This window comes from Clarias gariepinus, chromosome 13 (genome assembly GCF_024256425.1).
Source record: "Clarias gariepinus isolate MV-2021 ecotype Netherlands chromosome 13, CGAR_prim_01v2, whole genome shotgun sequence".
In the NCBI taxonomy this organism is placed as follows: Eukaryota; Metazoa; Chordata; class Actinopteri; order Siluriformes; family Clariidae; genus Clarias; species Clarias gariepinus.
This window is the reverse complement of record NC_071112.1, coordinates 30,231,970-30,244,838: the sequence shown is the minus strand read 5'-3', so window position 1 is coordinate 30,244,838 and position 12,869 is coordinate 30,231,970. Positions and strand designations below refer to the sequence as shown.

The window sequence follows — 12,869 nt, the reverse complement described above, 5'->3', positions numbered from 1 at the left end:
TATAACAATTTAAATAGCTTTAACTAACGTGCACTTTAAGCTTAAACCATACCAAATCGCTCTAAATTATTAATTTCCTCAAACGATTGGTGCGCAAAGAGCGTTTTCCCGCTTTTTATTACCCATCAGCGCCATAATCGAATTATCCGCGCTCAATACACATGCTTGTTTTCACACCATTGAGTGTTTGTGCACGTGCTAAAACCCCAAAAACCCAAATCCAGAATGTCCAGTCTGTACAGAAAGAAAGTCAGCGGTGCTTTTTTTTTTTTTTTTTACCCCTCCAGCGGATATGCAAAAAAGGAAAACTCCTTCTATGACGTCAGTGGGGTATAAAAAAGGCCCAAAGTGGAAAATTCAGCTGGAGCGCAAAACACGAGTCTGTACACTCTCTTTCTCTCTCTCTCTCTCTTTCTCTCTCTCACACACACAAACACACACACGTACAGGACCGCTTTGGATTTTTCTTTTTCCTTTTAGCAACTATGAGGAGCTTTATTTCGGATGCGTAAACTTTCCCGATTTTAGGTATTGCTAAATAATTTTTCTCTCTCTTTTACGCACTGCATACCCTGTTTTGTGCTCGACTCTACTTGTTTTTTTTCTTTTGTCATTCAATTATTTATTTCTTACTTTTAGTTTCTGTTGCGTGTTTTTAGGCGCTCTTCGCGCTCTCTGCGTTTCCCCCCACACTCCGGTGCGCTCTGCGTGATGCCCGCTGGCATGTTCAGCATCGACAGTATCCTGGCCGGCAGAGCTGGCAGAGCTGGCCGAAGTGCTCGAGCAGGCTGTAAGGACTCGCTTTTGCTCACTGCGGATGAAGGGCCGCTCCTCTTCCCCGGCTTGTCGGATTCATTGGCAGCCACGGCTCCAGATTACAGCGGAGTGTATTCGGCCCGGATACCGGCTTACAGCAACTACTGCTACGGCGCGAACGCGGCACCAAGCTGCTGCCCTGGATCCTTACCGAGTCAGTGTCCGTGCATGCCAACAGGTAAAGCCCCATCTCACACATCAAATATACTAAATGCACATTTAAGCAAAAACAAATTCTATATATTTTTTTGTGTAGTATTGTGTATGCATGCTTGCGAAGTGAATGCAGTGTATCGTTATTTACTAACTTTTGCAGCAGTGGTCCTTAATATCCAGAATTATATGGCTTTAATTATTTGTTAAGGTTTTCATAAAAATGTGTATATGCAAATATTATTAATATATATTTTTTTAAACGAATCAATATACATACTAGATAAGTACCGTTTAGTTCTGAATGCTGAGTAGGCTTATTGGCTCTATTCTACTTCTGTAAAGATAATTAAACAATTGATTAAACATTTTCTTCCAGACATTTCATGTGTATGTGTTGCAAAAAGAGTTACGATTTTTTTTTTATTCTATATTCTACACAATATCGGCGACACTGTCAGAAAAAAAGTGGTACTAAAGTGGTACTGTACATTTCCTTGTCTCTGGGATGATACCTTAAATTGTACATCTTTTCTTTCTGATGTATTTCAAACTGTAAATCTTTAACACTTAATCTAAAAAAAAAAAAAAAAACCCACCAAACTCCATTTTAAAGATAAATATTTCATATGTTAGCGGTGTACTCATGGAGGTGTCATCCTGACAACAAACAAATGTTCCATTTTCCCCTAAGAGTTTGTGGTATTCGTTTTTATTGTATGCGTCATACAATAAATGTATTATTTATTAAAGACAACATTTGATTTATGGTATGAAAGTTTGCTTAAATTTGACGTCATGTTCAAATGCGTTTATACAGACTAGCTAATAGTAATGCAAAACAGACATAAATCTAACTATAAATCTTTAGTTATTTATGTACGACATGCAGTATCACAATAACGTTGTGCTTTTACTCTAAAATGACATAATGACGTAAATGGACCCCTTATTAAAGGCGTTCAGCTACTAATTCTTTTTCTTTTTTACATTAAAAACATAATTTGCGTGGATCTTGTAAATAAAGGCCACATCAAAGAATTTCATACAATTTTAATACTTTCAAATGCGTAAAACTGGCGTCTCTGCTATAAAAATATCATTTATTTATTTATTTACATGGCCGCCCGTTTTCGGTAACTAAGGATCCCGCTCCATAAATCCCAAACCTTTAAAACAAACACAAAAACAAACAAACAAACAACAGGTTTCAGTTTATTATTCGTACCAGTATTAATAAATAAATCACAGATTAGGTCAGATTAAATACTAATCTATAATCTACTATACCTCTCGAATACTTTCTTTATTCAGAATAAAGTGTTTTTGTTTTAACGTTAAATTTTCGAGTTAACGTCAAGTTGCGATAATAATACAATGCCTTATTTTGTATATTGCTAGTGCCACTCGTCTTTTAGCACTTAGTGACAGCCAGGTTATGAAGTTGAAGAGAAACTGAAGTTTGTGTTCGTGATTCAGAGAGGATAAATCCTAAAGCTGTTTCTATATTCTAACATTAACAAACAAGTCAATTCGAATTTATTCGCATCTCTGAAACATGACAGATTCTGTGTATGATCATCAGTATGTGTGTTGCAGGTTGTGGTTGTCTTGTTTACTGCTTAGAACTTGTTACAGCTGAAAGAGGGCGTTCCCCCAAAGGCCAGGAGAGACAGGAAGCAAGCAAGCACATTTTCAAATGCTTTTAAAGTCTGCCAGCTTTAGTAATCGCACATTTCTTGCACATTTGTTACCTTCTTTAAGAGGAAAAAAAGATTTGGATGTGGCACATTCTCACCTTCACGCGCACTAGCCATTGGACATTTACATTTTAGAATATGGGGTTTCCTTCCTGGACAAATGAGAGTTATTCGTAAATCTCAGTCTTTTGATATATTATTTTAAATGTCCACAATAATTGGAGTTAAAAGTTACGCGTATGGTATAACCGGGACTAAGAGCTTTAGATTTAGTTGTGTTTAGTGTGTGTGTGTGTGTGTGTGTAGTGGGGCATGTTTCTACTTGTTTAATTATTTATTTGTGTCTATGTGGCCTTTCACTTTTAAGGAAATTGCACAATTTTGTCAATATACATGCAAATTATTTATTTATTTATTGTTATGTGTTAAAGACACATTAATAATTTTCCTTTTTTCTGCATTCAGTACTTAGTACAGTTTTAGATAATAACATTTATTTTGGTGACCTCGAAACGTTGTTTACAAGGTTAACACCGTTTGCATAAAGGCAAATTAAATACAGTATTATAAAGGCAAGATGTTTAAAAGCTAATAGGCATGTAAGTAATATTCTTACAGAGAAACATTTTAATGTCTTGATACTTGCTGTGAGACTATTTTGTGTAAGTCTAGTGTCATATGTGTTCGTGCTACTTGAGGAAAAAACTAATCTATGCTCATGTATGCTTATAATAATAACAATAATAATAATAATAATAATAATAATAATAAGTATTATTATTATATTTTATTTAAAACTACACGAAATAAAAACAAAGGGAATAATTTATTTATGGTTTATCTTTATATCTTTATTTTTTGTAGTTTCATATAAATTTTCATATAAATTTTCATATATTTACACAATACAGACGTTATTTTATACACATTAAAAAGTATATCGACGTCAGTAGCAGTATTTTTATATGTATGGGCTATCATTTATTTATTTATTTCTTTTTAAATCAGTGTGCTTTAACATTATAATATATGATAAAATGAAAAGAATTTGACACAATTGTTCCTCCATCTGTGCCGGTGTCACTTTATTTATGTAATTATTATTATTTTCCCCAACAATTTATGGCAACTCCAAAGTATTTCTATAAAGACCCTGACATTCTTTCACAGTTAGCCTGTTTAATCCCCTTAGAGTACTGTGATATAGCTGCTATAACAATGGAATATACATAATAACAAAATATGTATAATTTTTGTTTTCTGCCAGTCTACGACAGTCCTGGCTCTTTGCTGATGTCTCCGGTTCCTCCTCCTCACATGATGTCCTACATGTCCATGTCCCCTCTGGCCCCTCTGACCCCTCTGAGCTCGGTGTCGCGCGCCGAGCTTCAGCTCCTTAATCAGTTGCACTGTAGGAGGAAGCGGCGGCACCGCACCATCTTCACGGACGAGCAGCTCGAAGCGCTGGAGGGTCTTTTTCAGGAGACTAAATACCCGGATGTGGGGACGCGCGAGCAGCTGGCCAGAAAAGTGCACTTGCGCGAGGAGAAAGTGGAGGTGAGGACACTGACCAGATGTCTCTAGTAAACTATATACTTTTGTATAGCTAGAAATGGCACGACACTAGTTATTTTAAACCAGCTCAGCTCTAATTTATAGCACCTTTAAAAGACAAAGGTTTTACATAAAACACGTACACTGTAAATTTAATACATGTGCTATAATAAAATATAATGTATATATTTTAAATAACAAAAATTCATGAATGTGCATATTTCTGGTAAAGAAAAAAACCCTCAAATAAAGTAAAACATAAAATAAGTAATAAAATAAAATCCGTTCGGTTTGTTAAAGCAATGAATTAAAATTATTTCCCCTTTCCATATCTGATCTATCATTTCTATCTGTGCTATTTGTAATTTTAGGTGTTAAGAAGTCTAATAGTAAAATAAAGTATACTTAATATAACTTAAATATGACTTAAAGAACATCTGCTTTCGCCATACTACTACTACTACTACTGATAATAATAATAATAATGATAATAATAATAATAATGATAATAATAATGTAAATACTGTATAATCGTTATGAATTATGAGAAAATGTTTTAAAAGCTTTTTTCTTTTTCCAGTTCTCTCTCTCTCTCTCTCTCTCTCTCTCTCTCTCGCTTTATCTGTTGTACCCTTAACATGCATATTTCACCTGGAGAAGTAGATATAATTAAATCAATAAATATATCCAGGGAATAAATAAATCGTTTACTGTAAGGCATCGACTAATGCACGCTTTTCTAGGTACAAACTATTAAAGGTACTCGCCGTCACCTTCAGTAAAAAGGGCACCTTATATCATGCGCACTATTTACATTAAGAAGCTTTAAAGACGTTCTAATTTTTTTTTTAATTCTACGTTGCGATTGGTAGGTTTTCGGGTTTTGCTTTGTAAAGTGGTTTCTTTTGTGTTTTGAAGTGGGACACTGAGAGAGATTTATTCCATTGCGCATTACGCATAATAACAACAGCAGCGACAACAACAAGCTGTGACAATAAAATGACTTCAACCTTAAAATTATGTTTAAAATAAACTTAGCGGGTTTTAACAAAAATCAAACTTTTGCCTATTTGCGGAGTTACGCTTCTCTTCCATTCAGTAAAAAATTTAATTTATCCCCTGTTATTTTCCGCTCAGGTTTGGTTCAAAAACAGACGAGCAAAATGGAGAAGACAGAAAAGATCATCATCGGAGGAATCAGAAAGCACACAGAAATGGAACAAATCCGCCAAAAACGCGACAGCAGAGAAAACAGAGGAGAGCAAAAGTGACGCGGACTCGGACAGCTGATAAACACACACACACACACACACACACACACACACACACACACACACACACACACACACACACACACACACACACACACACACACACACACACACACACACACACACACACACACACACACACAAATACATCGATAATGTCTTAATCTAATTACCGATCGGACTTGTATATAATGTAAAAAAAACTGTCGTGTGAAACTGAAAACGTAATGTTATGTTTCCATGCTGTTGCACAGATGTATAGTAAATGTGACATTTTAGCATTGATTATTGTTATTTATATTAATTTAAATTTTTTTACACATCAGACAAAATATACCGAGGTCTGGTCATATGAATATTAAATATTACTATCTCGTCAAAGCTCTTCTTTTTTAATGTATTATACTTTTTTTTTTTTTTTAAATAGATGAGGACTCATTAAAATATAGCATTGACCGATATGAAAAGGTTCCTGCTATTGATGAATGGTTATAGACTATTCATGAAATACTTGGACAAAATTTAAATACTCCCATCGGTTTTCTTAAATAAAATAGCTAGAGCTCCAGCAGACCTGCAGAGAAATAAAAACGCTCGAATGTCGCATTTAGTTCATACAAACGAAGTCGTAAAAAAGTTACGAGTGTATCGAACTCTTTTTTAAGCATATCGGTCTTGCAAATGATTACAAATTATTGATTTAATTTATGTGAAATCCAGCTAAAGAGGTTGTAATAATAATAAAAAAAACAATATATAAGATATGTTTATATCTTAGAGAACAATTTATACGAAAACTCAAAATTTTTAATGAACGTTTTAAAAGAGAAAAAAAGTGAGTGTTTGTTTATAAGATCTATACAGACCGAATCAGATATATAACAATATAGACCAAGGATTAAAAAAAAAGAAAAAAAAACAGAGGACAAGAAAAAGAAAATCACCAAGTTATTAGCCAAACAGTCCCTTTGATAAAATGTTTATGTGTGCAATAGTGTTTTTGGGGTTTTTAACCTAGATATATATTTTTTAATTTTTGGAAATCTATTATTAGGTTACATGTGACATTATTCATAGGCATACCAACTTAAAAATGTTGGATTGTAATTTCAACCACATAACTATTGGCCCCTTGTCTGGTTTATGCTTCGGAACCCTGATGATCTCTATTTTGAGAACTCTGGTTAAAGATTGTGTATTTATTTGTCAGATGCTTTATTATTGTCTTTCCTGTACCTGTGTTAACTTGTGAGAACTAATTAGGATAAGTAAATGAAGGACCTGCCCTGTGCTACGTTTCTCGTAGGTACCATTAATGGTACATACTTTGTACATTTTCTATGTATCTTTATGGTACATAATGTAGTTGGATAATTTTTTGAAGGTACACATCACAGATCATCCGAAAAAGGTACAAAAAGATCCCTTACTAGATAAAAGTAGAGATTGGTAGTAACTCATGTAGCTCAGGTTTCCCACTTGATAAAGGCCTTGTCAGTGACTGGGTTATGATTCCCTGGATTTATTTCTATTATTTATTTATTTTTTTCATCAGATAATGCTGAGGAATAAGTTTAACTCTATCATAATTAGGTAATTATGTAAAATTAATTTCTAGCCCATGTCAGTAAGTGTAAATAAATTCTGAAGGCAGTGAGTGTTAAAAAAAAAAAAAAATCAAAAGGGAATAACTGTACATTCCTGTTTCATGAGATACATCAACTTAATAGTTGAATATGTTAATATATATATATATATATATATATATATATATATATATATATATATATATATATATTATTGTTATATAAGAAATCCTTTACTTCTTGACCATTCTTTAACATTTAATAAAAAAAACTGTTTTTATATGCCAATGATTTCCCCATAATCTGATAAATTAGAAATCGATACATAAAGAGATTCATGATAAAGCAGGGCAGTAATATTTTGAGTAATCTGGACTCTCTATTACAAAATTTTATGGTTCTGTTAATGGGACATCTTTTTAATACATACGATCTAATTTAATTTAGAAATGCTCCGCATTATTTTTTTCCAGTAATATCAAACCCATGAAGTCGCAACTATAGACATTTTAACGTGGTTAGTGATATAATCATACAAATGATTAAACTGCTTGTGTTTGTAAAATTACAAGAATACCTAGATAGATCTATTTTTGGCTCTTCCACTATTGGAGTGATAGTTCTGGCTTCTATGATAATCTCGTCTGGCGAAGAGGGTTATGAGATTGCTATAGGAAAAAATAAGAAATAGGACACCATAGTCATTTATAATTATCACATTTGATGACCTGATTTTCTGTAAATTCAATGTATTCATGAACTGGAAATTGTTTATATGTAAAAATCACTCTAAAATGTCACAATTTCCTGTGAAGGCTAGACTCATAATCGGCTGGTAATGCTTTTAAAGGTATCTGTGGCAATGATGAAAATAAGTGTGCGATTGAATAATCAAAAACTTGCAACTGTTGTGAGCTGATTAAAAAGAAGAAAAAAAACAAAAACAAACTAGAACCTAACAGATTTCTGTGTATTTCAGGAATGAAAAAATGAACACAATGCTGATGTAATACAGATTTGTTTTGTGCCGACATTCAGACTAACGAATAAATAACATCTGTCCTAAATGTTATCGTAACTTGTTACACAAAAGTAAAACTATATAAGGGAATTACAGTATCATAACATAATAACATGGTGATAATTACAGTATCACCATGTTATTCTTTTTATGACTCTACAGTGTTCTTGTTCCTATTTTAGTCAGTTAACATGTATTTCTCTCTGTTTTGAAAATACTCATTGCAAAAGTAAATTTGGTTTATACAGCTCGTTTTATAAGACGACATTGTGACAAAACAGCTTTGAAGAAATCCAGGTTTCAATTCATAACAAGCAAGAAAGTTAAAATATCGCAAAGATGGCAGAAACAGAAATAACTAGGGATGATTTTGTTAAACATTAGGCTTTATATAGCCCACATAGTGGCATTTCACTGGCCATATTGGTGCATATTGGCATTAGTATAACACAAAACTCACATGATTATACACAACTACATTTACACATTTTTAACATAAAAAAGAGATTACAAACAGTGGTGCTTAAACTTTCTGCAGTTCTTAAACTGTAAATTATTTTCTTTTATATGTATAGAGCGAATTGACTGTGATCCCAGAGATTTTTTTTTTATTTTTTATTTTTTTATAATTCTTGAGTATGTTGTTTGTAATTCATGAAGTCCATGTTAATTATGAATATTAACCTATTTTTTTGAGACTCGGGTTAAGGCGTCTCGCTTTCTGACTCTCCCGGGATATTTAAACTCATAACCTTCCAGACGCTTTTGCCGAACCTTACAACGAAGACATGTTTTTGTGGTCTGCGTCACAAATGTGACTAACACGTAACATAAAACTCTCATCCAAAGCTGTTTTTCCCTATGAATATCTGTTTCAAATTGAATCCAGTGCCTCAGCGGTGTCACACAGATGTGATGTGCTGATGTGGTTTAGGACACAATGTGATTTACTGTCATCTATAAACATGAACAAAACCTCACCATGGAGCTGAGTGCTGTATTTTGAGGCCTGAATGCAATTTGGCATTGTTATGTCCTCCCACCTCACAACCAGCATTCCCAGGAAAATGCTCCTGACGCAGTTAACGTAGATGAAGAAGATCATGCAGGCTAATGTTCTCATTATAGACAAGAAAAAAGAGAGAAAAATAGCTATGATAGACCTAATGTACACATATTAGACGTGATCAATTTCATTTCGGTGTAAAGGGAACTCTGTGTCAGATTTTTTTTTGAGTTCCCACCACTCACTGTTTCAGTGTCTACTAAATGTTAATGCATATTGCTTTCCGTGAAATACACATGAGTTGAGGAACAGATTGAGAAACTCATTATATTCAATGGTTATTACAGACCGAGAGAGATTCAGTGTCAGAACATTAGAGTTATGAGAATATGCTCAGTATTGTAAACTGGGATGTGGTGAAGGGGGAAGTGTGTGTGTGTGTGTGTGTGTGTGTGTGTGTGTGTTTGAGTGAGAGAGAAAGAGAGAGAGAGAGAGAGAGAGAGAAAGTAAAGCGTAGATAGAGTAGAATGTAGAATGTGCGTATGCATGAGGTATGGAGGAGAGAGAAAAGCAAATGTGTGTAAGTGTGTAAGAACTCGAGTGTCAATTGGTGTCAGAGAGAGAGAGACTGAGACAGGATGTCTGTGAGAGTGCGGTAATGAGTCAGAATCTGAATGGTTATGCATATTTGTGTTTTTGTATGTGTTTGCATATGGCGCACAATGTTTTTATATATAGCTTACCGAAGGTCCCCACAATGATAGGAATATTTCATAGTATTAACCTTGCAATGCAAATTGTCAGCTTATAATAAGAACAAGTATAAAAGTTGTTCTTAGCTGTAGCATAGCAGTAATAGTCATTTTATTAGGTAAGGTCCCCACAGAGATAATAAGATGGACCTGTTTGTGTGTGTGTGCGTGCCTGGGGTTGTATGTTGGGTGGCTTTGCTGGTGGTTTAGTTTAGGGTTATCTTTAGGTGAAGAATAGCATAGATAGCTGCAAAAATACTAAAGGAGTCGAAAGTATGTTGTTTGGTTGCTAAATTTAAGGTTATGGGTAGGTCTAGATGAAGATCCCATTAGGTAAAGGAAAGTGTGTGTGTGTGTGTGTGATTGTGTGTGTGCGTATGCATGCATTTGTGTTTAAATCACTGAGTTATGGTTATATCTCCGTTGAGGTCCTTATCAGCAGGGTGAACAGGTTTGTGTGTGTTTCAGTTACTTAGTTGAAGGTTATGGCTAGATCTGGGTGCAGGTCCTCACTGTAGAATGTGAATGTGTGTACACACAAGAAAGAGAGATGGTTTAAGTGTGTAAGTGGTGTGAGTGTGAATTGGGGAAGAAAATAAGACAGGATGTCTGAAAGTGTGTATAAGTCAGAATATGAGTGGTTGTACATGTGTGAGTGAGGGTTCAAGAAAGAAACTGGTGGGGGGGGGGGGGTGTATAAACATATGTATATATGGTCCCATATTTCATTTGATTTAATTGGAACCAACAAAGTGAGTGTAAATGTTCATACATTTAGCAAATGTGGCCTCGTGACGCAGGCGAACACTCTGCCTCAGCACACACTCTGAGGTTTGATGAAACCCAGAGCGAGAATGTTTGGCAGCTTCGCAGACTTGAACTTAATGCGCATTTATCTTTGTTTGTATACCTGCATGTGTTCTGGGTAAAAAAAAAAAAAAAAAAAAAAGAACGGTGCGGTGAGTGAATATTGCAGACGTAGTTTCATTTGGCGTTCGTTTGGAGTTTCTGCATAACTGTGGATAGGACTGTGAGACGTATACCTGGACTGCAAACGCAACTCATTTCCTTTCTCTTCCGTTTCATGATTGTGTCAGGGTTCTCAAATAGTGCTTGTAATTTAAAAATATAATCACAAACTTGGACAATTTGGACAATTTTTGTAATTTTTTTAAACAAATAAATAATGTTTCTTGTTTATCATAAAAAATATAATAAAACACATAATGTGGTTAAAAATAATAATTTATGAGAGTATGGTGTGGTGAAGTTAGTGATACTGTTACTGTTTACACTTCCAAAAACAGCACAATAATTGAGCAATTTCTCACTGATTACGATATTTTATTTATGAAACAATGACACGTCATTCTTTGTACCAACTTCTAGTTATATTTTATTTTGTAAAACAGTTTCTTTTTTCACTTATGATACAGCAGCAACATACTGAGATGTCCTCCATTTTGAGGACAAGTTACAGTAAAAAATGTAACTGACACTGGAGACTCCTTCCAAGATATTATTAAACAATTGTTTGCAGAAGATTTTAAATTCTTTTTAGGTTTATGTGTAGCGTCTGTTATTCAGGTTTGGTACAGACAAAACCAAAAAGTCTTAAACTTACGCCTTATAAACCGGTGACTACTTTCAGATCTGCTGTTACAAAAAAAATAATAAAAAAGAAAAATAAATAAATAAATAAATATCAACACCTGCTGATCAGTCAAAACCAGAGAATTCAACACAGCAATGATATAAATGACTATAATTGCCTGTAATTGTTTCTGATTACGATTTCTTAAACAGAGTCCTGATGCAAGCTGATTAATGTGACTATTTGACTAAGCAGCTACTTCCTCATAGTTTTTTTTTAAGTGTTTATAGAAATCTCTTCTGCTAAGCACAGTGTCATTATTTTCTTTTTGTTAAATTTTTTGTGATAATATGTTATTAGATTTTTTATGTAATACTAAACTCACAGTCTAAAATAAAAGCAGTGCTTCTACGGTAACGGATTAGAGAGGAGTCAGAACAGGTACTTAAAGATTTGGCAAAAACGCAAACCATGAAACAAAACACATCGTAATAATAATCCCTTATATGTCCAGCCATGATTTATAAAGTGCTTGTCCCCCTGAGCACCAGTGTGATATACAAAGCGCAGGGCCAGAACCATTAATCTTGTCCATTTTTTTTCCAAGGCTGTAATTTTGTATTGCAGAAAAATTTAATGCAAACTTTCAAAAAAAAAAAAAAAAGAATAAAAAAACCATTATTTCTTTGACCTTTTTATGCATAGTTCCCGGCACTTGGAAAAACATAGGTGGAGTCCAAGAAAAATTAGGCACTGAGTTAACTCCAAGAGTAGATAAATCTTCTGTCCTTTAGAGAAATGCCTGCGTTCCTTTTTCATTTTTCACAAGTGTTCCTCTGTGTTAGATTGAGAACTGCGAGACTTTTCCGTATTGCTCTTTAGGTCTTACATAAGTGGAACGTCTAGGCACTTTATACATCTCTTTCTATCTCGATTTAACAGATGTTATCGAGTCAGGAGTGTGGAGTATCAGATTTGATTGTGCTTGCATGTGCAGTCTGTCTAACTTCTTGAGCATGGGCAGATTTGGCAGCAGGAGTGACAGCGCTTGGGTGGATTCCCTCCTCTAAAGATAGAAAAGGGTGGCGGCATCTTCTGTGGTGTGCTTCGAGAGAACATAGAGAACAGAAGGAATCTGAGATGAAAGCGAGTCGAATCACGAATCATTTTTGAATATAAACTTCCCTTTTGTCATTAGCACGTTTCACCTGGAGGGGATTTGCTTCCCTATTTTTTTTAAAAATATTAATCTGTCAGGAATAAAACACTCAAGCGTGTGCGGTTATGGGAAATTAATCAACGACAGAGTTACTGTAAAGTTGAGTATTTTTCCTAAAACAGATTCCTTTAATACCACAGCAAGTACTTAGAACTTTTATGATGAACAACACATCCTACTTTTTTATCCAGTTGATG

At 34.3% G+C, this 12,869-nt stretch overlaps 1 protein-coding gene across 2 annotated transcripts; it reads left to right on the top strand.

The window, feature by feature from the left end:
• The first annotated feature begins 389 nt into the window (after positions 1 to 389).
• On the top strand, positions 390 to 5,839 carry gsc (goosecoid). Of its 2 annotated transcripts, none has more exons than XM_053510311.1 (4): positions 390 to 528; positions 660 to 994; positions 3,937 to 4,226; positions 5,361 to 5,839. In XM_053510311.1, the coding sequence occupies exons 2-4, from the start codon at positions 712 to 714 to the stop codon at positions 5,511 to 5,513; spliced, it is 726 nt and encodes a 241-aa protein (XP_053366286.1). In that variant the 5' UTR covers positions 390 to 528; positions 660 to 711; the 3' UTR covers positions 5,514 to 5,839. The 2 variants fall into 2 exon arrangements, with proteins under 2 accessions (XP_053366286.1, XP_053366287.1); XM_053510312.1 differs by having other exon boundaries at positions 640 to 994.
• Positions 5,840 to 12,869: the final 7,030 nt, after the last annotated feature.